At 41.7% G+C, this 26,196-nt stretch overlaps 1 protein-coding gene across 1 annotated transcript; it reads left to right on the forward strand.

The window, feature by feature from the left end:
* The first annotated feature begins 46 nt into the window (after positions 1–46).
* ATG4A (autophagy related 4A cysteine peptidase) lies at positions 47–23,314 on the forward strand. The gene is made up of 13 exons (XM_069942627.1): positions 47–179; positions 8,706–8,819; positions 9,563–9,634; positions 10,288–10,386; positions 10,822–10,923; positions 12,655–12,727; positions 12,817–12,896; positions 14,067–14,251; positions 14,501–14,579; positions 16,007–16,152; positions 16,458–16,514; positions 17,314–17,425; positions 22,090–23,314. The coding sequence occupies exons 1-13, from the start codon at positions 170–172 to the stop codon at positions 22,149–22,151; spliced, it is 1,191 nt and encodes a 396-aa protein (XP_069798728.1). The 5' UTR covers positions 47–169; the 3' UTR covers positions 22,152–23,314.
* Positions 23,315–26,196: the final 2,882 nt, after the last annotated feature.

Below are 26,196 nucleotides of genomic sequence, written 5' to 3' on the forward strand. Positions count from 1 at the left end.
TGACGTAAAAACACAAATTGGAAAGTGGCGCGATGACTTCTGGGAATTGTAGTATTTCTTCGTGAACGTCCGGCTGACCTATTACAGCGCTGGACTACATCTCCCAGGGAGCATTGCGCCCACTGTTGTTGTGGACGAGTCTGCGCCGGTCCCTGGGTGACAGGGCAGGATGGAGGCCGGTAAGTTCCTCACATAGAAGCGTCCTCACATAGTCTGTAAGTGAGGGAGCAAGTGCTGGGAGTGTGAGCAGGTGAGGCCAGGCAGCCTGAGGGGGGCGCACTCAGCCTCTTGGCCCCTGCACACCTGTCCTTCAGTTTCAGTGTTGTACATTGACCTCATTGTTGTTTCCTTGTCTGTGTAGAGAGAATGTGTAAGTGTGGAGCAGCTGCTGCAGAACCTCTTAGAAGATGAACCAGTTGTGGCAGCCCTCCAACTTTTCTTTTCCATAGGAATGCATTCATTGGCAGAGTGCTGGTCTTTATGGAAGTATATGGGACACACATAGGAACTTCATGGGGTATTGTGAACTGAATTCCCTACAAAGTTGTGGAAGCCTCATAGAAATTAGTCACATGACTTGCGACTAGAAGGCCGCACACCCCACACCTGATCCAGGACCCGCGTGTGAGTGACAACCGCCTCTGTGCCAGTCAGCTGGTGCCATTGTGCTGCTATGCTGACTGGCACACCGCTCAGGTAAAGGCGGAGACGCTTGCCCCATAGTCCCTGCCAGGTCTAGCAGGTCCAGTTCACACTATGCAGCTATAGAGATGGCCCATGTGTGCAAAAAGCCCTGCCGTATCTCTATGAGGACTGTAAGCATAGGGCTACACAGTATAAAGATCACAATATCACATTTAATAATTGATAACGTGCCTGCATTATGATATACGACACAACACTGTAGCCGCCCTGAATCCAGCATGGATGGGCTATTGGTAACATGATGCACTATACTTGATGACCCCAATGCAAGTCACATGAGACAGCAGCCGGCTTGTGACAGCCACATCGCAGCTGTAACCAAGTTCAACAACAGCAAGTCACACTTATATTTTGGTCACATGACCTGCTTTTACGGAACACATGTCACTATGTAGCCTGAGCCTAGGGCCAGGGCTACAATGTGACTTTTTTAGCACGACATAGAAGATTGTCTGCAGAAGAAGACCACTGGGTCCATCTAGTCTGCCCCTTTAGTATTTCCCTTCTTATTATCTTAGGATAAATATATGTTTATCCCAGGCAGGTTTAAATTCTGTTATTGTAGATTTACTAACCACCTCTGCTGGAAGTCTGCTTCCAGCTACTACTACATTGATTTTACCATTGAGTGATAGCTGCACAAGATTGAGCTAGCTCAGTGTATTGCTCTGGACTGTGGCTGTAGCTAAACTCAATCTTGTAGCACTACAGAATGTCACAGTGCATACCACACCTAGGGTACGTTCATTTCTGTGACCCCATTCATACACATGTAGGTGTTACACGTCCATGATAATGCTGTGATGTGCAAAATATTCTGGATGGCCCTAGTACGGAGCTGATGGCCTGTTGCAGCACAGATCCTTACATGTATGGGTGCATGCATCTGCGGATGGTAGTATCTAGAGCTCCCCCTGTGACGTCACTGGGTCCCTCGTAGCTCCCACACAGCAGTGATGCCCTGCTTAGCCTGCCAGACCAGAGGCTGGAGAGAGAGAGAGTTCACCGAACCCGCGCTAGCAGTTAGAGAGAATTCACCTCTTCTCTTCCATTTATCATTTCGTCGTCTTCCCATTTAAACAATGGGGCCACTCAAAAAAGAAATATTGCACTAAACCTTGGGATCTTTTTTTCACTTTATTGCTCTTGGTCTGAAACAGATGTCCTGTATTTGTATTTGCAAAGTTTACTATGTCCCTTAAAAGTTTTAGGATTTCAGGATTTTTTTTTTAACACACTGATATACTAAAAAAGTGGAAACTGTTTATACAGTGATGTGAAAATGCAGTCTACAAATGATAAATCCCACTATCCTAAAGTATTTAGACAGTCTACTCTAAGTACTGTATATGTTCCAGTGAGGTTAATTAGATTTGTTCTGTCAATTTATCAGATTTTCTCTTTAGACTTGGTTTCATCCTGAAGCTCAAAAATGACCTGATTCTAAAGGTGTTTAAAGGGGCTGCATATTAGTGTAAGGCTATGTTCACACAACGTATATTTTCGCAAAATCACGGCCATTGTACAACGACCATGATTTTTACAAAAATATATGTTTACCTCTCCGTCTATGGGATCCCGGCCAGAGCGTATACACATATCATACGCTCCGGCCGAGATCCCTAGCGGCGCCGCAAACAACTGACATGTCAGTTTTCTGCGGCCGCTATTCAATGAATAGCAGCCGTAGACAACCATGTCAGTGCACACTGTCCATAGTGTGCTGTGGGGAGTTCTGATGCGGATGCGCACGTATGTGCCAGCATCAGAACCCTGCTGCTGAAAAGATCGTCCGGCCGGTACTGCAGTACTGGCTGGGATGATGATCTTTTCAGTGACCGGCCGTTCCGTGACCTGGCCGGGTCACAGAACGGCCGCCCGGTCTCCTACATAGTGTACACATAGCCTAAGGGTGAATTCACACGCAACAGATCTGTTGCAGAAATGTCTGAGTTTTAAAGGAATTATGCTGCGAAAAAGTTATATAGATTTGTAATTTACTTCTCTTTAAAAATCTCAAGTCTTCCCATACTTATCAGCTGCTGTATGTGCTGGCCAAGACAGGAACTGTCCAGAGCAGGAGAGGTTTTCTATGGGGATTTTTTGCTGCTCTGGAACGTTCCTGTCTCGCCAGAGATGTCAGCACAGAGCACTGTGTCAGACTGAAAAGAAAACAACATTTACTGCAGGACATACAGCAGCTGATAAGTATGGGAAGACTTGAGATTTTTAAATAGAAGTAAATTACAAATCTGTATAACTTTATGAAACCAGTTGGTTTTACAGAAAAAATATTTTTGCTGGATAACAACTTTAAACTCTGTTCCATTCAGCTAAATGGGGCTGCATAGCCAGTAAGCACATAGATGTTTTGCAGGACTGGTTGCGATTAATAGAATTGTCAAAGAGACAAATCTGTGTGTGATTTCACCCTAGTATACCATTACATAATGGCAGTTAGTGGGATGTATTGTGTATGGACATGTTGTACTAGGATGAACAGGATATTACGTTCCCGGTTTCTTGGCTATTATGCTGTGTTATTAGAGGGACATTCTAGAAGCAGCACATGACTGTTCCTTCCAGCTGCAGGACAGACAGCAGGCCAGGTATTTGCTGACTATAACCTGACGCAATGCCGCATTCTCATTCCAATTGGTTTTGTCATCCTGTAACCAGAAAATCAGGCCAAGCCACAAGGTGTATGATGAAGGGATTAGGGATGAGCGAACCGAACCGTTATGAACCAGATTTGTTACGAACTTTGCAAAAAGTTCGTTACGAAGTTCGTTAAAATCGCAACGGCGTCGCAAAACTGTACTTTAACCAGAGATTAGAACAGGATACAAGGGATTATTACTCCTATAATCCTTTGTATCCTGTTTTTATGTGAATATCAAGGTGTGTGACGTCACTCCAGGAACAGGAAGTGCTTGAGCCTGGCTGCAGTTCCTCATTGTGTTTCCAGACGGCTGAGAGAAAGGAGGTGTACGTTAGGCAGAGAGGGAAAACACATAGATTACATATCCAAACAACTGGATAAGTACAGGGAGAAATAGAGAAGGAGTATATATTGTTTGTGAGAGAAGCAGGAGAGAGGAAGATAAAAAAAAAAAATCGCAAGATCCAGGGAAAGCTTGATAAGCCCATACATAGTAAAAGAGGCTGAGAAATCAAGAGTTAGGTAGAGAGAGGGAGAGATAGCCATCTAACTCAAAAATTGTGATATCTAGGGAGAGATAGGGAGATAAAAAAAAAAGAAATAGGGAGAGAAAAGTGAGAAGAGTCACTCAGGACACGTAGCATTGAACCAGCTACTGTTCCGTGACAGAGAGGAGACGCTAGACGTTGCTGCTCTGCTGGGTGCCGTTAACTGCGTATAGCCGCAAGCAAAAAAGTTTAAAAAAGACTTAGAAAAAAAAAAGTTTGTTTGTTTGTGATCAGCTGTTCTAGGTGATGCTAAGTCAGCGCCCCACAAAAGCTGTCCGTTTGTACTCTGCTGGTTGCCGTCAACCTCGTCTAGCTGCCCGCAACCAAAAAAGTTTTAAAAAACTTCAAAAAAAAAAAAAAAAGTTTGTTTGTTTGCTTATGATAAGCTGTTCTAGGTGACGCTTGGTCACCACAAAAGCTGTCCGTTTTTGCTCTGCTGGTTGCCGTCAAACCCGTTTAGCCACCCGCAACCAGAAAAAGTTAAAAAAAAAATAAAAAAAAATAAATGTTTTTTTGTGATAACCTGTACATTTTTTGCTTTGCTGTGTTCCTCCAACCCACAAAGCAATAGTCACTGAAACTTTGTGCCTTCTGGCCAATAGATTATTTCTTTTTCAAAATTTACACCAACCAAAGAACTATGTCCAAGCGTCCTACTTCCAGCACTTCCCAGGCAAGGACTGCAATGGCAGGCGGTGAGGGTAGGAGAAGTGGCAGCACCAGGCCCGGCAGCAGCCGGGGCAACAGGCGTGGCAGCAGGGTGCAGCTACCCCAGACGCCCATGGGTCATGTAAGAACCACACAGCCAGCGGTTCTAGATTGGCTTACCCAATCCTCCACTTCCACTGCCCAAAGCTCCCAGCTGGATCATCCGACACCACCCTTACATGGGACGGTCAGCGACAGTGCTCTGCCCCGTCCCCTGTTATTAATATGCCACTCACCTTTGGGGCACATTCTGCCAGGGAACTCTTGGCAAACCTTGATTTGTCCTCAGAGTCTCTACCACTTTTTAGTGAGGAGGAGGAGGAGGAGGTAGTAGTCCCCCAAAGGCAGCAGGTGGAACGTGCAGAGACTGCAGAGGAGGTGTTGGCTGTAAGCAGTCAACAGAGTCAGGGAGCGGCATCCAGTGCCACACCTGAGATCCTGTCCCAGCCCCTGGAGGAAAGTAGACAAGAGGGAAAAAAAGGAGCCGGGAGGATGGCGCCTCATGTAATCCTGTTACATGAAAATGAGTGAATTAAAAGTATAGGTGGACTCTCACCTTTTTAGCCCCTTGGGCTTTGTGCGTATCACCCCACTATGGGGTAACTTGTAGCGTCGGATGATGGCTGCCGGCCGAAGGATCCAGGAAACGGGACTCTCCCAGTGTCAGGACCCGTGGTTTCATGCAGTAGACAGAAGAAAAAAGTACCTGGGTAGGTATCCTGGCGCTGCCAAAAAATCCTTCACAACGAGTATAGTATAAAACATAAAATGGCTGATTTATTGGATAAAATCTGTAAAAATGTACATAAAATAAGTAATTACGCGTTTCGGGAGTTGCATCTCCCTTCATCAGATTGCATGTATGCCATGTGCCAAACAGCTTGTTTATATGAGCTGAAAAAAGGCGCCAATCCCGCCTAGGGGGCGGGGCTAATTAATAGTAAACAGTGAACAATAGTAACATAATGCATCAAAGGTGGACCAAAAGAGTGTGGTTTACACTACACAGCATGAGTGGTTAAACATGTATTCATTCATAAACAGGCAGACACCCCCTGCCTGATGTGAATGACTAAGTCATCAGTCACCCGTCTTGCATGGCAATCCGTGTGTCCAAGAAATTGACCTGAATATCCTAAATATGTGCCCAACGTAAAAATCCGTAATTTAACTTAAGTAATGTTCCCCCCTTAGACCCCAAATTTTTTTTTTTTTAAATCACCTTAAAAATTCCCAACTTAATTCGGATACATTTGAAAAAACAGATCCACATTTCCAAATTTGATGCCCATGGTGTGTTGGCTATTTAACATCTCCACACCAGATCAATGCCTCACACCAGTGCACCGTCCAACCCATACCCCAAGAACAGTAGCAACCCTAAAATAATCCCCACGACTATGCTTCAAAAGTGTGGATTTCACCTTTTGGGAACTATAGCCGTGGCACGGGTGCCAAGGAACACTACTCACTGTTTTGTGAGCGGGTACTAACTGTTCTTGAGGTATTTTGTGGATATCATCAGAGTAGTGAAATCTTGCACCGCAAATTCCGATGGGGTTCTTCTGTGTGAAAATGATTTCAAGCCTCTCATGCAGTCACGCGTGGAATAAAGCTGTCTATGGGGTATATATCACGGAGGCTGCTGTCCTTCAACTGTGATATAAAAACCCACCACAGTTAGTTACAGCAACAAACAGTTCCTGAAAGGCAGGTTAACTTGCCTTATTTACGGGTGCCTTTACAATAGGAGGCTTTTTTGTGGTTCCCTGCTGGCTAAAATCCACAGCGCATCGTTGCCTGATTTTATGCCACCTTCAGTACTATGGGGCTGGGCGCAAATACCCAGTTCAGCGCAGAACTGCGTATGTCCGGCCGGCACCCTAGTACTGAATGCCATTTAGTGAACGGTATAAAAATGCCCTGTGGATTTTACACAGCAGACCCGCAGCCACATGTGAAGGTACCCATAGGGTGAGGTTTTTTGGAAGTGACAAAAGTGAGGGTGGGAGATCACTCCCATACCCCATCATGGGTTTTTCCCCTACCCATTTTAAAAGATAAGTCCAGGCATTCAATAACTTTCTGTACCCTTACTTGACCCAGAAACTTATAAATTGACCGGACTTATCCTTTAAGCCAGCTGGTGACAGCACTTAAAAAACACAAAAGCATACATCCATTGGATTAGACGCTACACTCGGTAAGGACATCAAACTGGTGTTAAGAAAAAAAAAATATATATATATATATATGTGTATCGCCAACAGCCATAGGCCCAGATTCAACAGGTTTGACACCAGAGTAGTTGCGTCAATTTGTAAAGCAAGTGCCAGTGAGGTGTCAATTTAATAAAAATTGGACACGTATTTTGGGATAATGGAACTGGGGTAAAGCCTTCTTGAATCTGTGCCTTTTTAAATGTCCTTTCTTCACCTCATCTCATGGATTCTGTGGGTGAGGTTCTCTGTCTATTTTACCGTATCCTGCTAGACTAGGTGTAATGTTAGAGGGCTTTTTTTTTTAACGTTGACTGTCCTGTGCTGAACTCTACATCAACATGTTGTCATGTTTAAAGAATGATTTTTACAAACGTGGATATCCTTAGCTTCAAAATTCAGTTGTCTGTACTAGGTCCTTCTGGGTCCAAAAGAATACTACTCCTACTAATGCCCCCACCGTCAATTGTCTATTTGGAAACATACTGGGTGGAATCAAGAGCTGCGGAAGCTGCCATCTTAAATGTTTTTAACAATACTGGCCTGAGAGCCATCAACTGCTGCCTCCTTCTGCTCCTCAACTGGTCTGTTTTTAATAATACTGACATTGAATCAATCAACTGCTGCCTCCTCCTTCTCCTCAAGTAGCCTCTCCTCGATAATACTGGCCTGGAATCAATCAACTGCTGCCTCCTCCTCCTCAAGTAGCCTCTCCTCGATAATACTGGCCTGGAATCGATCAACTGCTACCTCCTCCTGCTCTTCAAGTAGTCTGTTTTTAATTATACTGGCCTGGAATCGATCAACTGCTGCCTCCTCCTCCTCAAGTAGCCTCTCCTCGATAATACTGGCCTGGAATCGATCAACTGCTACCTCCTCCTGCTCTTCAAGTAGTCTGTTTTTAATTATACTGGCCTGGAATCGATCAACTGCTGCCTCCTCCTCCTCCTCAAGTAGCCTCTCCTCGATAATACTGGCCTGGAATCGATCAACTGCTACCTCCTCCTGCTCTTCAAGTAGTCTGTTTCTAATAATACTGGCCTGGAATCAATCAACTGCTGCCTCCTCCTCAAGTAGCCTCTCCTCGATAATACTAGCCTGGAATCGATCAACTGCTGCCTCCTCCTCAAGTAGCCTCTCCTCAATAATACTGGACTGGAATCCATCAACTGCTGCCTCCTCCTGCTGATCAACTTGTCTCTTCTCAACAATACTGGCCTGAGAGGCGAGCAATCAACTGCTGCCTCCTCCTGCTGCTCAACTTGTCTCTTCTCAACAATACTGGCCTGAGAGGCGAGCAATCAACTGCTGCCTCCTCCTGCTGCTCAACTTGTCTCTTCTCAACAATATTGGCTTGGGTGCCATCAAGTGCTGTCGCATTCTCCTTGTAAACTTTTTTTTTTCAATATTTTTTGTCACTATTTTGGCACTTTTATTCACTATATTTTATTATTATTCCTATTATTATTATTTTTTCTCATTATTTTTGCACTTTTTTCCCCCCACTTTTTTCATTGTAATATCAACTGCAACTAAATGAAACTATACCCTATCACACTCCCACTATTGTAGCTGCAATTATTCAGCCGTTAGAGCAAGGTTCGTTTTCGGTTCGGTTCGGACCGATCCGAACTTCACAAAAGTTCGCCGGATCGAACCGAACCGAACTTTTCAAAGTTCGCTCATCCCTAGAAGGGATACATAAGTAATCTAAATATATATAATTGTACACCAATCTGAAGTGTATACAGTAGCTTCCTATCATTGGTGATGCACTTTACATTCTGTGGGTCACTTTATGCAAACAAATATGTCTATATGTCTATAATAGGTATATATATATTTTTTTAATATTTAATTCAGGTTTTGCAAGTTATGAAGATCAGATCATTGAATCCGATTACCTGGAACTAGAAGAACTCCCAGATACCGATGAGCCAGTTTATATTTTAGGAAAACAATATGACATTAAAACAGGTTAGTAGCAAATAAAGCTGGGATGTATTGGTCTATAGGCAGCCATGGACTTGTCTGTAAAATGTAGATAAAAGGTTAATCAATCCATTCAGGAATGAGGTCTCCTTGGCCACATCTGCCCTGCTTTTGGCTGCTGGAGGTGGTCAGGAAACCTTATACAATTTGTGGAGCTCATGGGTACATGTGGAAAGTTATGATTTGGGGGGGGGGGGTCCCATTGCTAAGACCCCCACTGGTTGCTAAAACAAATGGCCAGCAGCAGTCAGCTCAGCGCTGCTGCCTGTTCTAGTTGGCACATCATTTTGGTTTTAAGGTGTTTGTTAGTATGGACTATAGGTAAGTTTTTGGATTATGGAGAGCAATCCAAACACTGGGTAACTACTGATAAGTGCCCAGTTTGTTTTGCTTATGTGAACTCCATAATTCGGCAACCTTCTGAGCATAAACTAGTACTGAGCTTTTCTTATAGTTAGACCAGAATTAATAAGTGAATGTTTGATGGGTCCTATTCTAGTTGATCAGCACTTTACATGACTCCGTTATTATGAGCGAAGGGCCGCACACTCGCTGGATAGTTTTCGCAGTTTTTTTTACTTACATTGATGTTTAGTAAATCAGTTATAGTGGTATATCTAACTATAGCATATGGTTGTACCAGTATATCACTTTTTATGTGATAAATGTTGATTTCACTAAATACTAATTAATAATTGACTTAAATCTCCCTTTTTTTCTGCTTACAGAAAAATGTGATCTGCTCGCAGACATTACCTCCCGTTTGTGGTTTACATATAGAAAGAAATTTTCTCCTATAGGTAAGTGTTGAGCTTGTGCTTCAATTACAAATCTATATGAACACAGCAACTGTGTACTTCCTATTTGTTCCACCTTTTGGCTACACACTTTTATTCCATTTTTTCAATCATTGTCTTATGGAAAGATTCTGCTTCCTTATATAATAAGTCTGTCAATACCAGCATCATGTTTATATGGTTTTTACTATTCTCTTCCAACTCCCAAATGACTTGGGGATCACCTGCCTGTGGACCTTTTGGTTGGGTGGCCACATCTAGAAAGATTCACCTTGGTTACACGTGTCTACAGATGGAGATGGCTGTCGTTGTATTGTTGTTTTAGCTATAGATTTAAGTGTTTCTATACAGTTATTGTTTAGCAAAATGTTCCTTATGATACAGCTTCCTTTTAGAAAAATTGGGGTCACTACTTCAGTCTCATTGAGGGCTGCAGGCTGAACAACTTAAATGCTTTTGGCTCCTACGTCTAAAAATTCAGGCACAGATTATCCTACTGCAGACTGCTTTCTGTGTACCTGCTACTGCTTTCTTCTGGGGAGTTCTAGTTTTCAAAGAAGCCTTGTTGAAAATCACTTCTATAGATCTTTGTGAATTCAGCATGGAAATGTGGACTACTTATAGTTACTAATCATTGTTAATTCTTTTGAAAACAGGAGGAACTGGACCTTCATCGGATGCTGGTTGGGGTTGTATGTTGAGGTGTGGACAGATGATGCTGGCACAGGCCTTAATCTGCCAGCATTTAGGCAGAGGTTAGTACTACACATAGGATAGATGATAATATGCATATCACATGAATTATGTTTAAAGACACATTGTGTGGAATTTATCATGACCGCCATGCAAGAACGCTGGGCTAACATAAAGCCCTGTTCCCATGCACTCTGCCGAGAATCACCACGGCAGGCACAGAAATTTACACCTGCTACACGCCATGACTTAAATCATGATAAATTAGACGTGGGAGGAGGCCACACATTCTGCCTTGCCATACGCTCTTTTAGGCCCATTAGGCGAGCGTGGGTTTCTTTGTGAAAAACTGTTTTACAGTGTGTGGGGGATTTTTTTTTTTTTTTTTTTTGCATGATTCAAAGGCTTTTCAGTGCGATAAAGAAAAACTATATATGGCTGCGTATTGAAGTCTAATCCTATGAAGTATATAACAGCTTCTTACTATTTTCGTTTAGAATGGAGATGGGAGAAGCATAAAAAACAGCCAGAAGAATATTACCAAATTCTACAGTGTTTTCTTGACAGAAAAAATAGTTGTTATTCTATTCATCAAATGGGTAAGAGCAATTAATTCATTGATGTGTTTAGGTGGCACCTGGTTAAAAAAAAATTTAATATTTTGAATATGGTACATCAAAACTTGAATGAACTCCCATGGAATTAAATAGTAAACAGAATTAACTAGAATATGTTTTCTATTCTATTTTTCATGGACATAGAAAACAACAGTCTGGAGCAGATTTCTATGGGAGTGTTTTTAGGCATGCTCTGTGACCTGTGCAGAGATCATTGTGAAGCAATGAAAGAGGACAGAGCCCTATTATGAATATTAGCAATACAATGATTTAATTTTTTTTATTGTAATCCTGTCTGTGATGGTAATGATGAGACTATTGAAAAGTGATTTGTACAGAATAGGAAGTCCTGGCTTAGTTTTAGTGGCCAAAATAAGATCTGCAAGATTTTATGATTTAAATATAAATAGTGAAATAGATAATTAGAAAAATGAATCAGCCAAAAATTTTTAAAAACTGGATTTGGGTGTAAGATTTTTCCTTTGTTCTGTCTTGAGCCCGTGGTTGTGCCATCCACACATTTTAGGCAATAGGATGTTTCATCAAGAAGTCAGCTTCATAAGAGGAACCAGAGTAACGGATACTTTTTAAATTACTGAAGCTTTCTAAAGGATGAATTATTGAAATCTAAATGTGATACCTGAGCCCTGAATAGTAGAGTATACGTTCACTGCTGAAGTAATATACTTTCCATGTGTAAGGGCCCTATTCCACCGGACGATTATCGTTTGTATAATCGTTAACGATTAACGATCTCAAACGACCACTATTGCGAAAGACCTGAAAATGTTCACTCATTTCCATGGAACGATAATCATTACTTATGATCGTAATTGCGATAGATTCTTCTTCGCTATTTATTCGCTATTGCGTTCGTATCTATTGCGAACAACCGAACGATGTCTTATTCAATGCGAACGATTTGCGAAACGAGCAACGATAAAAATAGGTCCAGGTCTTATAAAGCGATCAACGATTTCTCGTTCGGTCGTTAATCGTTAACTGCATTTCAACCGAACGATTATCACTATTATTATTAGTGATAGGCTCTTTAAAGCGGCACTATCATGCGTGTATGAATATGTATAGTGGGTGGCCCGGAGCGCCCCCCTCCAATGCTGCCCAGCCTGCCCCTCCTGTGCCGCATAGTGAGCAGCATGGGAGGGGGCGGGCTAGGCAGGCCTTTTTTTGTCAGTTTGTTTGTTACACATTACTTCCAATTTTTTATTTTAATAAGAATCATGAAATCTTGCAATATGGCCACTAAGCCTAATAATTGGCTGATACTTCCTGTTCTTTAGAGAAAATTTCAGCTGTTTCCCCATTATCTTCACATCTGGGATTGTAGTGACAGGTGACATCTACATTGTATAGAGAGAACTCAAAATCCACCATAGGTGAAGGTCACAATTCCTCTTTTTCTCCTCCCTTTACATTGAATGCTGTACAGGTCAAAGAGCATGCCTAGACACCCTCCTATTGAAGTCTATAAGTCAGCTTCAGCTTCTTTTGTTTCCTGTGGTTCACGTAGCTGCTGTAAAGCTCAGACCTGGAGCGATCAAAACTTTTGACATGTCTGTACGATGTGTCAAAAGTTTTTACAATTGACAGACACACTTTAAAAGCTGATTTGTTTGCAAATAACAAAATTTTTAGAATTTACAGATCAAATATAATTTTGTACTTTTCCTTTATATGGGGGTGCTAAATCAGCACAGATGGGAGTTGGAGAAGGAAAGTCTATAGGAGAATGGTTTGGACCAAATACTGTGGCTCAGGTTTTAAAGTAAGTAAATATATTTTTTTACAGCACCCGTCACATAATGTAAAATATTTTAAGCATTTAGAAGCCTATGCTTTTCCCCCTTTTCACAGGAAACTTGCCCTGTTTGATGAATGGAACTCATTAGCTGTGTACGTCTCAATGGATAATACAGTGGTCATCGAGGATATCCGTAAGTTACCTGACAAGTTTAAGTGTGTCATGAGGATCGCTGCCAGACAAGTGGTAATTTCCACACTGAAGCAGAGTGGGGCTTTCATGCATTACAGTCTCATGTGTATTCATAGCCATAGAGACCCGAACTTCTGCCCGCAGCGTAAAATTAAGTGCTGATTCCTCAGCGGTCCTCATGACCCGTACACTTTAAACATATTATAGACCATGCTCTATAATAAGTGCTCGCAGCAGGTAAATCATTCTACACGAAGAATAAAAAAAATAGACTTAAATTAAAACTCTAAAGCAATATGACTGAAAACACATATATTTTACCCTACAGAGCACAGTAATATTAGGGTGCTACTGCCAACCATAGCTGTATGGCTGCTGTCATGGAGGAGATCAAAGTTACCTATCATCTCCTCTGTTTAATCCTTGAAAGCAATACTGTCATTTGTATCTGCGTTATGGCTGGAGGTTATACTCCCCAGCTGGCTGCCTGATGCAAATGATATGTTGAGACATGTTTAGAGTTAAGATTACACTGGGTCCCAGTCCTGAGACCTGCTGCAAGCTATAGCCAGGGAAAGCATGCAGTCACACACTCCACTCCCTGACCAGCCGACCCTTCCAGCTGATTGAACTAGTGATTTTTAACTCCTAGATGTTTCATTTTTTAGATGGACTTTGTACTTTTCTCTAATATATCTGGCTACTTCTAACCTCTCTGCTTTAGTAAATGCATGTATTCCCCATGCACTAACAATTCTGGAACTTCTTTTTTTTTTTTTTTTTTTTTTTTAGAATTGTGCCATTTAACTTAATCGACAACTGGGTGTCACTAGCAGGGGGCGTGTCCTGCACTGTTATTATCCAGTCAGTGCTGCAATTGTCATAGTGTATATAGACACAACCTGTAGACATAGGAATGGTAATACTTTGCTGTCAGTTTTTTTTTATACATTTTCAGGAGGATTGGCTTAACACAGAGGTTCGAGTTACTTGATTAGTATTTTATGGGAAATACAAGCAGAGAATAAAACTTACTGGTTAGGAGAAACTACAGGCCCCCTTCAGGACTATTTATGGCTATTGTGATTATCATGTTATTAATTACTCAGCTTTACAATGTATACTGTAGATGGTTTTATGACTGACCAAGATGGTTGTGTTGTTGCTGTAGGGAAAATGTGCCGCTATCGCCCCCACACCTGGAGCACAGTACAGAGTGACTCCTACACATACCAAAGTGCTTGGAGCAGAGGTAGAGATACAGAGCAGTGCTCTTCGTGGAGACCGCTGCTGCTAGTTGTACCACTGCGCCTGGGAATTAACCAGATTAATCCGGTTTATATTGAAGCTTTTAAGGTAAGTTTGCTCACATTACATTGTTTTTTGAAGTTGTAAAGTTTGAACAATCACTTAACACAATGCTTATTTCCAGTTTTTTGCTTGTTTGCTATAGCATTCTCTCTATGACTTATTTAGAGCTGATTGCTCATGTTTAAGGTGATGTTGAGTGTAAATTTTAATTGCTAAAGTCTATCTCATGTCATTGCCAAATGTATACGGTACTGATGGCCAATAAGGGACATTTCCAATGTCTTCTCTCTGCAGGAATGTTTTAAAATGCCGCAGTCACTAGGAGCGTTAGGTGGAAAACCAAATAATGCCTATTATTTCATAGGCTTTTCAGGTAAGCTGATGGCAAACTATAAGGGTCCTATTAGACAAAGCGATGTTTAACGATGAACGGTCAGAAACAAGATTGTTTTTTTATTTTTTTTATTGTTCATTTGAAATCATTCACCATATTACACAAAACTATAGTCATTAGTGATTATTGATACTACAATGGTTTACTCCATCTGATCCCAGCAAAAGAATGAATGATGTGGAATTACACTAACCGTAATTAGCGAAAACAATTATTTTAGGGTCAGATCTTATGGTGCGTTTACACAGAGAGATTTATCTGACAGATTTTGGAAGCCAAAGCCAGGAACAGACTATAAACAGGGAACAGGTCGTAAAGGAAAATTGAGTTTTCTCCTCTTTCCAAATCCATTCCTGGCTTTGGCTTCAAAAATCTGTCAAATAAATCTCTTTGTGTAAACGCACCATTAGTCAGTGATCAACAACACATGAACAATTTTTTGATCGTTGTCTGCAATTATTATTTAAATTCTAACGATATAACAATTTTCTGAGTAATAATTGTTCCATATAATAGGGCCTTGTGCTGAAAGAGGATCATGTCATGGGAATTATAAAAGAGTTCACAAATGAAGAATAGTAAAGCACCTGCTCCTGCTGCACATAACAAGTCCAGGCCCAGATTCCTACAGATAATGGCACCACCATGGTCTTAGTAATGGTGTAATGATGTAGCTGTCTATGATAGGGCTTGGAGATGTTGGTGTAGACCAGAACTGACATACGCAGTAGTGGACACCAAGTCACCGGAATGCAAACATCATGAAATAGTAAACTTGTATCCTTGTCATCAATTGCCTATAATAGATATGGATATTTTGGTAATCAAAGGATTGTTTTATTTAGATAAACACAACAGAAATTAGTTTTTTAGACACAGCAAAACAGAATTGCTGAGAGAGTTCTGAATTGGTGAATAGAGGGCATTGTTGCATAATAAACACTACCTGTTCTATCTTGATATGTTGACTCTTTGTAATATGCAAATGTGTTGTTTGGTACAATAATAATGTGACTGTATCTCCACCACTATGCCTGCCTGCCTGCCTGCCCCTTCCCGTCTCCTCCTATAGCCATGCCTAACCTACAGGACGGAGATTGGAAGCGGATAGACAGGCATAGCGGGGCTCCTGAAGATACAGTCTTGACCCCCAGAACACCAAAGAACTCATTTGCATATAAAAACCTTTTCTCTAAACAATGAGGCAGCACATCAAGATAGCAGTTTATTACATATAATAATACAATAACGTTCCTCTATTCAGCCATACCAGTGGTTTCATTTTTATTTTATGCATTAATGTATATTTTAATGGATTCCCATAAAAAAGTAGTATATTTGTATCCCAGACAGATTGCTAAATCTGAGCCATAGACTTTATTTGTTTTTGGTGTTTGTTTGTAAAGGGGATGAACTTATTTACCTGGATCCTCACACAACTCAGTCTTTTGTGGATACAGAAGAAGCCGGCACTGTGCAGGATCAAACTTACCACTGCCAAAAAAATCCCAACAGGATGAAGATTCTAAATCTGGACCCCTCTGTGGCATTAGTAAGTAAATGCTGGCCAAGACAATGCTTCATGGCAATATAATGTTATCTAAGCATACCCATATTAAAAGATGCACTTAGTCTCTAGTCGCAGATTTGACACATAGTTTGGTAGATCGGACAGCACAGCTACAGTGATCACAGCCCAATAGCTGTCCTCCCAATATACCTCTGTTACAGTACAATAAAAAGGAAAGCAAATCTAGTATTAGCAGCAGTACTCCAGAGTAAAGCCCTATGAACATGTCTGATTCATCATTGATTGGCATGTAATATACTTGTTAAAACTCCTATTATATTTTCTAGGGGTTTTTTTGCAAAGAAGAAGCAGATTTTGATACTTGGTGTACTACCGTAGAGAAGGTGAGTAGTTGTATGTATCAGGGATCGAATGCGGATACTAGAAATAGTGACTGTAATGTGCGGACATCGGATAAACTACACACATGGAAAAGATCCTTGTGTAAAAGGATTTAAAGGGGTAGTGTGGCGCTAAACAATTATTCACTAAATAACACACATTACAAAGTTATACAACTTTGTAATGTGTGTTATGTTAGTGAATGGCCCCCTTCCCCGTGTTTCCCCCCACCCACGCTAGACCTGGAAGTGTAGTGCTCTATACTCACCTGATCTGTGGTGACCCCTGTTCGCCATCTTGCAACAATGATGTAATCTTCGGGCGGGCCGCCGAACTGCTCCGACCGTCTCTCATGCCGGCCGCCCTCTGCCACGTCATCAGCTGCTCAGCCGCGATTGGCTGAGCATAGTTATGCTCAGCTCCTTACCAGGTACGGATCTGCAGATACCTACACACAGGTCACAAGGGGATTAAACAAATGATACCTTTGGTGCTGCTGAATAGATTTTAAACACTTGGAAAATTGTTCTCTGGTAAATGGTCAAAAAGGCAGTTCTGAGTGGCAGTGGCACATGATCTGCAAAGGAAGTAAATTATTTAGGTCCAGGTCGTCATGTATAAGCCAGAGTGGCAGAAATTCTGATAATGCAACCACTTCCTATTTAGTTTTTAGTACTTTGCAGAAAGGTAATCAATTTGTTACCCCATGTTACATGTTTTTTTTTTCACCAGACAGAGCATTTGCAACATTGTATGATTTTGGATATTTATCCTTAATTTGATGCATTTCTCTTTCCCCAGGAAATACTAAAGAAGCAGAGTTTACGGATGTTTGAGCTTGCACCAAAGCACCCACCCCACTGGCCCCCATTTATACCACCAACAAAGCCAGAGGTCTCCACAACAGGTGCAGGTTAGTTAAGTGATACTGCCATTCTGCTGTCAAATATGTGAGGGGAGAAAAATCTAAGACAGAGCGCAGAGCCTTATGTAATAAACAGCGATTAAAAGGGAAATTGTGATGAATTCTCACATTTCAGCCTCTTGGGCTTGATACATATCACTACTTGCAGGGGTTGGTGTGCTGGAAGTGAGCTGCTAGCCTGGAGATTTTCATTCCTGGATGCTCCCAAATAAATGGGGCCCGTCACAGTAAATGCAGAGAGGTACAAAAAGAAGAGGTTTTATCTTGTGTAACTGTGCTGCTCCACATAAGAATTCAAGGTGCCTTGATAAAAACCAATGCTCTTTATATGTGTATAAGAACATAAAAAATCACATTTAGGATAAAAACAAAAAAACTACCATAAATTAAAAGGTACAGATAATGCGTTTCAGGATGTAGCGTGCCTTTATCAGATCTATGGATAAGTGGTGAATTGTCACCTTTTGTATGTTACAAACGACTTAAAAAAGGGCGCCTATTATGACACCGCTATAACAAGTAAACTAGTATCATAACTCTTGCCATATTCGAGTAAAACATAGGTAAATAGACATGCCTGAGCGAAATATAGTACCAATGATAAAATAACAATGTATGGAGGTTTAAACAAATCTATATTAGCGGAGAAGAAAGATGCGGGGGCACTCACCGTTTAGATGCGTAGACTTTATTTCATGTGTGCTTTAAAATACAGCAGGTAACATCTGAAGCGGGTGCAGACGCCAAACACTATACACACGAGCTATGACAGCTGTTTCACGCGCATGCGCGCTTCGTCAGATCAGATCTAGAGTGTAGATACAAAAGGGGTATTTAATTCATGAATGACCGGGAACTGTAGTGTGCCCTGAATGGCTTGGCCGTTGTTGATACATGAGAGGTCACATGGTGTGGAGGATCAAGCAAAAGCCTGGGTGTGTGGGGAGTTGGGCCAATCCGGGATGCAAGGGAGAGGAGAGGGGGGACAGAAAAAGTAGCGCAATAATAAAAAAGGGAATGACGTTCTGAGTGATCCGGCTCTAGAGGGGAAGAGAACCGCATGGCAAGGTGAGAGCGATAGAAATGAAGTGGCTAGAACGTGGTACAGGGGAGTGGGGCCGCTGCTGAAGATGGTGACAGGCCTTGTAACACCAACCAGTAAAGTTGGTGAGTATGACATGGCTCGGTCAGTCAAAGATGAGAGCTGGGACTGCTGCAAATAGATATTGTGTAGAGATGATTGTTGGCTCATGTGTGTATGAGTTAGGCTAAGCTGTAGCTGGGTCATGTGACCACCAGTCTGACAACCAGAAAGTTACAGTGGTTAATGGGTCACTAAGTGATGTGTGCTGTGTCACTTGACTTCTTGTATACATGATCTCCTATCTTACCCCTCCTGGCAGCTTAGTTCCCCTTTCCTTTTATCTCTGCTCTCCTTGTTCATCTCTATGTAGCTTCTTCTCTGATCTTATATCTGCCCTAAGAGAAAAGGTGCTTAGTGACAGAAAGTGAGTCCATACATTGATCAGCAGCAGACTTATACAACTGATGGCACTGAACTAGTCTGCTGTGTGTAGTCTCTGCAGTGATCCTGTGTGATGCAGCCTGGCAATGCTCTCCTGTGTGCAAGAGCTGACAGGGAGACAGGTGTGATACAGCTGCCGCATCACATACAATATAAAACTCTATACCCCCACTCTCTGCGAACCTCTCGAGTAATTCAAATTGTGGGTTGCAACTTGCAACGTGTCCCCATTCACTTTCTCTATCAATCTCCCTGTATCAAGCTGTAGTTGATGCCAATACCCCTTCATTTTCAGGCTTATAGTACTCCTAGTATTCTGACTCCCCACCCCCATGAGAAAGTGATGGTATACCCTAATGTCATCCTATTAGTTATGGTATATGAAAACCCTTTAATGGCCTCTATAGTGTTTGGCAATTGTTGATATTTTTCCCCTATAAAACTAAATATAGACTAATGTGATTTACCAATCCAATGAATTTTCAGAAACCGAACAATCCTTCTTTGCGTAATAACTGGAGTAATCAAACAATTCCTGCCATTCACTCCTTATCTTTCTGTAAAAAATCTGGAAGACTGAATTGCAGAAGAGATTGTGTGGGGTACCCATGTTATATCTGAGGGGCAGCCGATCACTTGCTAGATGTTGAGGTGTGACGCCACCTCTGTGGTGGTTGGCTGATATACAGCCGGACCTTGGAGCCACCTATGAGAATGTTTCCCGGTCTTTTACTGTATAAATGTCCAGAGTGTACATCCCATTGCTATACAAATCTGATGAAGAGGCTGTGCCTTAAAACGCGTAATTCTTACAATAAAGCTTTGATTTTACATCAAGTACTACTACTCCCATCTTTTAAGGAGTAACGTCCATCTGGTGCCATCAGCGCCACCAAAGTCCCGGATCTCCTTGCACGGTTGTACCTCCAGCCGGCAGAACCTTCTTCAGATTCCTACTGGTGTAACACATAAAGAAACATCCTTACATAAAGAAACATCCTTACATCCTTCAGCTGTGCAGCTTACTAATACACATAACTAATAGAGTACTACCTTCATCACCTCACAAGTACAATAAGTACAGACTTTTAAGAAGAGTGTATAGAACTGTAACACCCGTGGTAGGACACCACAATTGCAAATCATATAGTGTTAGGGTCCTATTGCATGGAGTGATTTTCTGCTGATTCAGGCAGATATTGCTCTGTGTAATAAATCAATAGTGTAATAGTCAATATCAGCTGATGATCGGTTCCTCGGCTGATAGTTGTATTTTATTATATATTATCTTTAGACATGTTTAAAAATCATCTGCCAATGACGGTGCATCGCTCTGTGTAACAGTGATGCATGGCCGACTGCTGATGACAGTGTAATAAAAATAATGGTTTTTACTTACCCATGCTCCCCTGGTGTCCTCCTGCGTTTTCCTGTTTCCTGCTCACAGACACTTCTGGCTCCATCTCACTGTTGACCCGTCTCGGTCAGTGATTGGTTGAGCAGCCTGAAAGAGCCAGAAGTGTCTGCAGGCAACGAGTAAAAAGCAGTAGGTCACCAGGGGACATCGCTAACAATGTCCATGCAGTCCTCACTCACAATTATCAGGTCATGTACAGGCTCAGTAAGCCTGCGCCAATCTAGCAGATCGGCACTTGCTTAGAGCCTGTTCACACTGAGGAATCCATGAGAAAAGTGTTCCAGGCGGAAAGTGTTCTCAGGGAATTCTGCGAGGAAATAGTTTCACCCGCAAATTCATTTTTTCATTTATTCAAATTCATTAATTTTTCCAATTTTGCGCAGAATTTCCACAAACATGTAGTAAACAGAAAGGGAGGGCACCACAGACAATAACAAAAGAGAAAGGGGTGCTACAGTACTAAAAAAATGGAACTATGAATATCAAAAAGAAAAAGAGAAAGCACTGAATCAGCACACCCAAGACGATATATCAAAAGAATCAAATTTTATTAGAGTACAGAACAAACATAAAAACATTTAAAAACAAATACATTTAGTGCATGCCATGATAAGTAACACTAAAATTCTGTGTCCACTAAACAGCAGCCCATAAGCTGCCCAACTCCCACAATAAAGGAGAAGAGAGTAATAATCAGTTGCTGTGTATAGAGGCAAAGTGCAGACAGTGCAAAATAAGGTTCACAAATGCATAATGAGCTGCCACCTTCCCCCTGACGAAGTCGCACTGTGCGACGCAACGCGTTGGGCATTCCTCTCTCTTGTCCACTTGGTATCGGCTGCGGTACAGGTTGTATTCTTTAATCCCCTCTTTGTAGGGCTGGCATTTGTCTGTATTTCAGCCTGTCTGTTCATAGGGGAAGGTGGCAGCTCATTATGCATTTGTGAACCTTATTTTGCACTGTCTGCACTTTGCCTCTATACACAGCAACTGATTATTACTCTCTTCTCCTTTATTGTGGGAGTTGGGCAGCTTATGGGCTGCTGTTTAGTGGACACAGAATTTTAGTGTTACTTATCATGGCATGCACTAAATGTATTTGTTTTTAAATGTTTTTATGTTTGTTCTGTACTCTAATAAAATTTGATTCTTTTGATATATCGTCTTGGGTGTGCTGATTCAGTGCTTTCTCTTTTTCTTTTTGATATTCAGAATTTCCACAAACATTCTGTGCGGAATCTGCGCTAATTCTGCGCTAAAAATTTCAGAGCAGAAATTCACTGATCAATTCATTTCAATGGAGTTCCACCAGCAGAATTAGTCAGAAGAATTTACATGTCAATTCTTCTGGTGTAAAGCGGATCCGCTGCGGAAATTCCACTGTGTGAACTGCAGAGCGCAAATTGTATCGAACTCAATGGAATGTGGCTCTGCACTTTATTTTTAGGTGGAAATTTCAGTGAGGAATCAGTGCTAAAATTCAGTGTTGATTCCTCAGTGTGAACTGGCCTTTACAGTGCAATATCGGGATGTCCAATACTGCCCTAAGACTACTCCTCAACACCAAAGAGGAAAGCCAGATATTAACAGTATTAACAGCAGTAACCGTACACAGGGTGCTAAGTGAACACCTGGACAGACATATTCACTGTCATGCTCCAACCAGTTTCAAGTGTTTGTAAGTAAAAGTCTGCTTCTCTTTCCCCACAGAGCTTATTGAATCCACTGACAAACTATTTGAGGAGGAGGAGTTTGAGATCCTGACAGTGTGATCAGGTGTGAATGAGCACCAGTGGATACCTGATACAAGCTTTGCTAGCCAGAAAGTGCCTCAAACACAGTGGAGAAAAGAGCACAATACGGGGGAATTGGACTAATGAAACCTCCATGACACCTGTTCCTTGCATGTTCCTGTCTCTAGGATCACACAGCAGGTTGTTTTCAGCCACACTCTGTGCCCAAGGAGAGGGCTGTCAGACACTTGTGCTGAATGAAGTCGTTGCTGGCCAATGTATTCTACAGTATATCAGTAGCGACAATGGTTGACTGTCTTTTTTTGCAATACCCCAACCTATAGCGGGATTCTTCTGTATTATTTTAACACTTCCATGCTGGAAAAATGTATGTCATTTTCTTGCAAGAATTGTAACAAGTATGTGGGATTTCTATGTATATATATTATCAACCTTTTTCCTTGGAGGGTGTTCTGTGTTATGTCCTTCCTGGTAATCATGCAATCGTACAAGAGTATGATGCGATTCCAGCCAGCATTCTGTATTATATTTGTATGTTGCAGGGTCTAAATGACGTCTAATAATCACATTGGATAAGTAATGTTTTTATAGCTGCAACAGTTTGTAAGATTTACTGACAATCACCTCCTACACTTGTGCCAAGTCACTTACACCGATCCATAGCAATACCGTTCATAAGTATTAGTAAAAGGAACCATCCTGTATGCAACTATGAGGGATACACCTGATGCCTTTGTTTTCTTTCATCCCTTCAGCCACAGGGGACACAAATGTAATAGTATCTTTTGTTACATATGTTTACTCAATGTTTCTGTCCTTACACCCAGAGGGGCAAGTGTCTGATACTTATACAGATATATAGGCTGCGTTATCACTGGAACAACCTAGACAATGTCTGTTCTCTCTGTGTGCACATGCCAGAAACACGGTTGAATGCTTGTCTTCTACAGAATAGAACATAGATTATTTATTTACATACAGTACATTGGACAGTAGGATTTTTCTTCTGCACTTTTTATATAGATAGATTTTTAAGCATTATGCCTGTAAGTTCATGTGGTCAAGGTCGACTTGGTGGGACCTGGAGAGGTAAGCAAGGCAGTGTTTTTATTTTCACTACATTATAACTTTACTGCACTCAGGTTTGGTTTATAACGCATGAATAAATTGTGTATTATTCACAAATTTGTCTTTATGTGTTGGATGAAATACCCACATAGGTTTTCTGTGAATATTAGATGAGGTGTGTTTTACTGCTCCTAAGAAAAGCCAAACTCTTGTAGGTAAACAAAAAGGTTGGCGATAGAAGTAAGGAGGTTGAGGAAGCTTGTGCCAATGCTGTCCACTTTCTTGTGCAGTTGTATACATGTCAAAGACGTTGGTTCAGATAACAGAATGTGCAGTTGGGCCTTTCTTAGTCTTGCCCGTAGTTGCAAACCCGCAGTTATGGACAGGACTACGTATGTGCACCTGTAACTGTCTACATGCTGTCTGCACTTGAACAGACCCTTCCTTCACTAAGGGTACAAACACACACAGCAGATACGCAGCAGATTTGATGGTGCAGATTTGATGCTGTGTTCAGTTATTTAGATCTAATCTGCTGCGTATTTGCTGCGTATATGCGGCGTATCGCAGCAGTAAATACGCAGCGTATACGCCGTGTGTTTTTGTACCCTATAGGAGATTCATTCCGCAACTACGGGCTGCACTTTGGCTTGCCTGTTGTTTTTTTTTTGGCACATATAGAAGTGTGTGTGTTGGACCAGGGTCAGCTATCCCACAATGGAGAAAACACTTGATGATTGAGCTGTGTAAAGGCTCCTTAACCCCTTAAGGTCCAAGCCAATTTTCGTTTTTGCGCTTTTGCTTTTTCCATTTTATGTTTAAAAGTCCATAGCGCTTGCATTTTTTCACCTAGAGACTTATATGAGTGCTTATTTTTTGCGAAACCAATTGTACTTTGCAATTACAGGCACAAATTGAAAAAAAAAACAAATTTGTTTTGATTTCGGGGAGTTTTGCATTTACGCCGTTCGCCCTATGGTAAAACTGACTTGTTATGCATGTTCCTCAAGTCGTTACGATTACTATGATATATAACATGTATAACTTATATTGTATCGGATGGCCTGTAAAAAATTCAAACCATTGTTAACAAATATATGTCACTTAAAATCGCTCCATTCCCAGGCTTATAGCGCTTTTATCCTTTGGTCTATGGGGCTGTGTGAGGTGTCAGTTTTTGCGCCATGATGCGTTCTTTCTACCGGTACCTTGATTGCGCATATACGACTTTTTGATCGCTTTTTATTACATTTTTTCTGGATTTGATGCGACCAAAAATGCGCAATTTTGCACTTTGGGATTTTTTTGCGCTTACGCCGTTTACCGTGCGAGATCAGGAATGTGATTAATTAATAGTTCGGCCGATTACGCGCGCGGTGATACTAAATATGTTTATTTATTTATTAATTTATATTTATAAAATGGGAAAAGGGGGGTGATTTGGACTTTTATTAGGGGAGGGGATTTTTTATTAATAAAAACACTTTTTTACTTTTTTTTTTTACATACACTAGAAGCCCCCCTGGGGGACTTGTATATAGACAGCACTGATCTCTCATAGAGATCAATGCTGTGTATATACACAGCAAAGATCCATTAGATCGGTCATAGATTGCTATGGCCTGCTGCAGGCCACAGCAATCTATTGCTGAGCCGGGATCAGCGTCATTCCGACGCTGAGGCCCGGCACGGGCAGAAGAACGGATCTCCCCCCCGCGATCGCATCGCGGGGGGGGGGAGATCCGTGCCACTAGATACCAGGGATGCACGGAGGAAAGCACTTCAATGCAGCTGTCAGGTTTGACAGCTGCATTGAAGGGCTTAATTAGCCGGCGCGGCAACGGGACCCGCGCCGGCTAATAGAGGCACTGCCGGGATCGGTGCCGTTCAGAGCGGGGTCCCGGCGGGACCCCGCTCTGAACACCCCGAGCGGCACCATGACGTATCAGATACGTCATGGGTCGCTAAGGGGTTAAAGGGCATTTCTACTTCTTTGATATAAATTTCCTGTGGAACCTTGGTTAATCGATCACTTTACTAGAAGTTTATTAAAAGATGTGGAGCTGCAAGCCAACCATTCAAATGACCCCCAGAGAAATCGCCTGGTTCTCAAGTGCCGTCTATCAATCATATGATCTGCATTGTCAATATACCAGTCCCAGTGTATGTGGAATCATTGTTTTCTTCCCTTCAAGCCTGCTTACAGGCCCTCCGACAGCCTTGACACTGATCTGCAGCCTCAGGCCCCCTTTCTCACACCCCTGTGATACAGTATATGGTTCTTGTGCTGGCTATGCAGCAGGGACTCAACACTTACCTGTAACAGTACTGTCTGCATGATAATTCATTATGATGGAGTGAGCTCCTGAACAGCCAGAGCACTACACTACTGAACTGCTACTGTCTATTGTGCTGCTAATATCATCTCTGTGTCTATGACTATACTGATAAGAGATAAAGAGCACACAGATTTCACACACATCCGTCATATAGTCTCACTAGTGTTCAAGCTTCCGCTACTGGACAACAGGACAGATCACTGATTCCCTTTATGTTTAGCTGTCATAGTACTAATTATTTTATTTAATTATTTTTTTTCCTGGTGAAGATCGGTCAGAATGTCTTGTGATCCCCATCTATGCTCCAGAATCATGGTGCACACTACATAGAGCACAATTTGTTCAGGCACTGTGTTTGGGGAACGTGTGCAAGGTTTCTGCTCATTGAGCCCCATTAATGTTGTTTTTCTGTTAGGTCAGTTATATAAACCACCATGACATTAGGTGACATTCTTATTAACCTAAGATTACTTCATCAGAAAGGTTACTAATATGCTGAAAACCATCATTACACACAATGAATGGAAACAAAAGAAGACTTCTCTGTAAAACATGTAGTGGTTGTGCTGGGTTACTGCAGTTTAGCTACCATTGAAGTGAATGGGTGCTATGCTGTGGTAGCATAACACAGCCACCAGCTCAGTCAGACTCAGTTC

This window comes from Dendropsophus ebraccatus, chromosome 10, assembly GCF_027789765.1.
Source record: "Dendropsophus ebraccatus isolate aDenEbr1 chromosome 10, aDenEbr1.pat, whole genome shotgun sequence".
Taxonomy (NCBI): domain Eukaryota; kingdom Metazoa; phylum Chordata; class Amphibia; order Anura; family Hylidae; genus Dendropsophus; species Dendropsophus ebraccatus.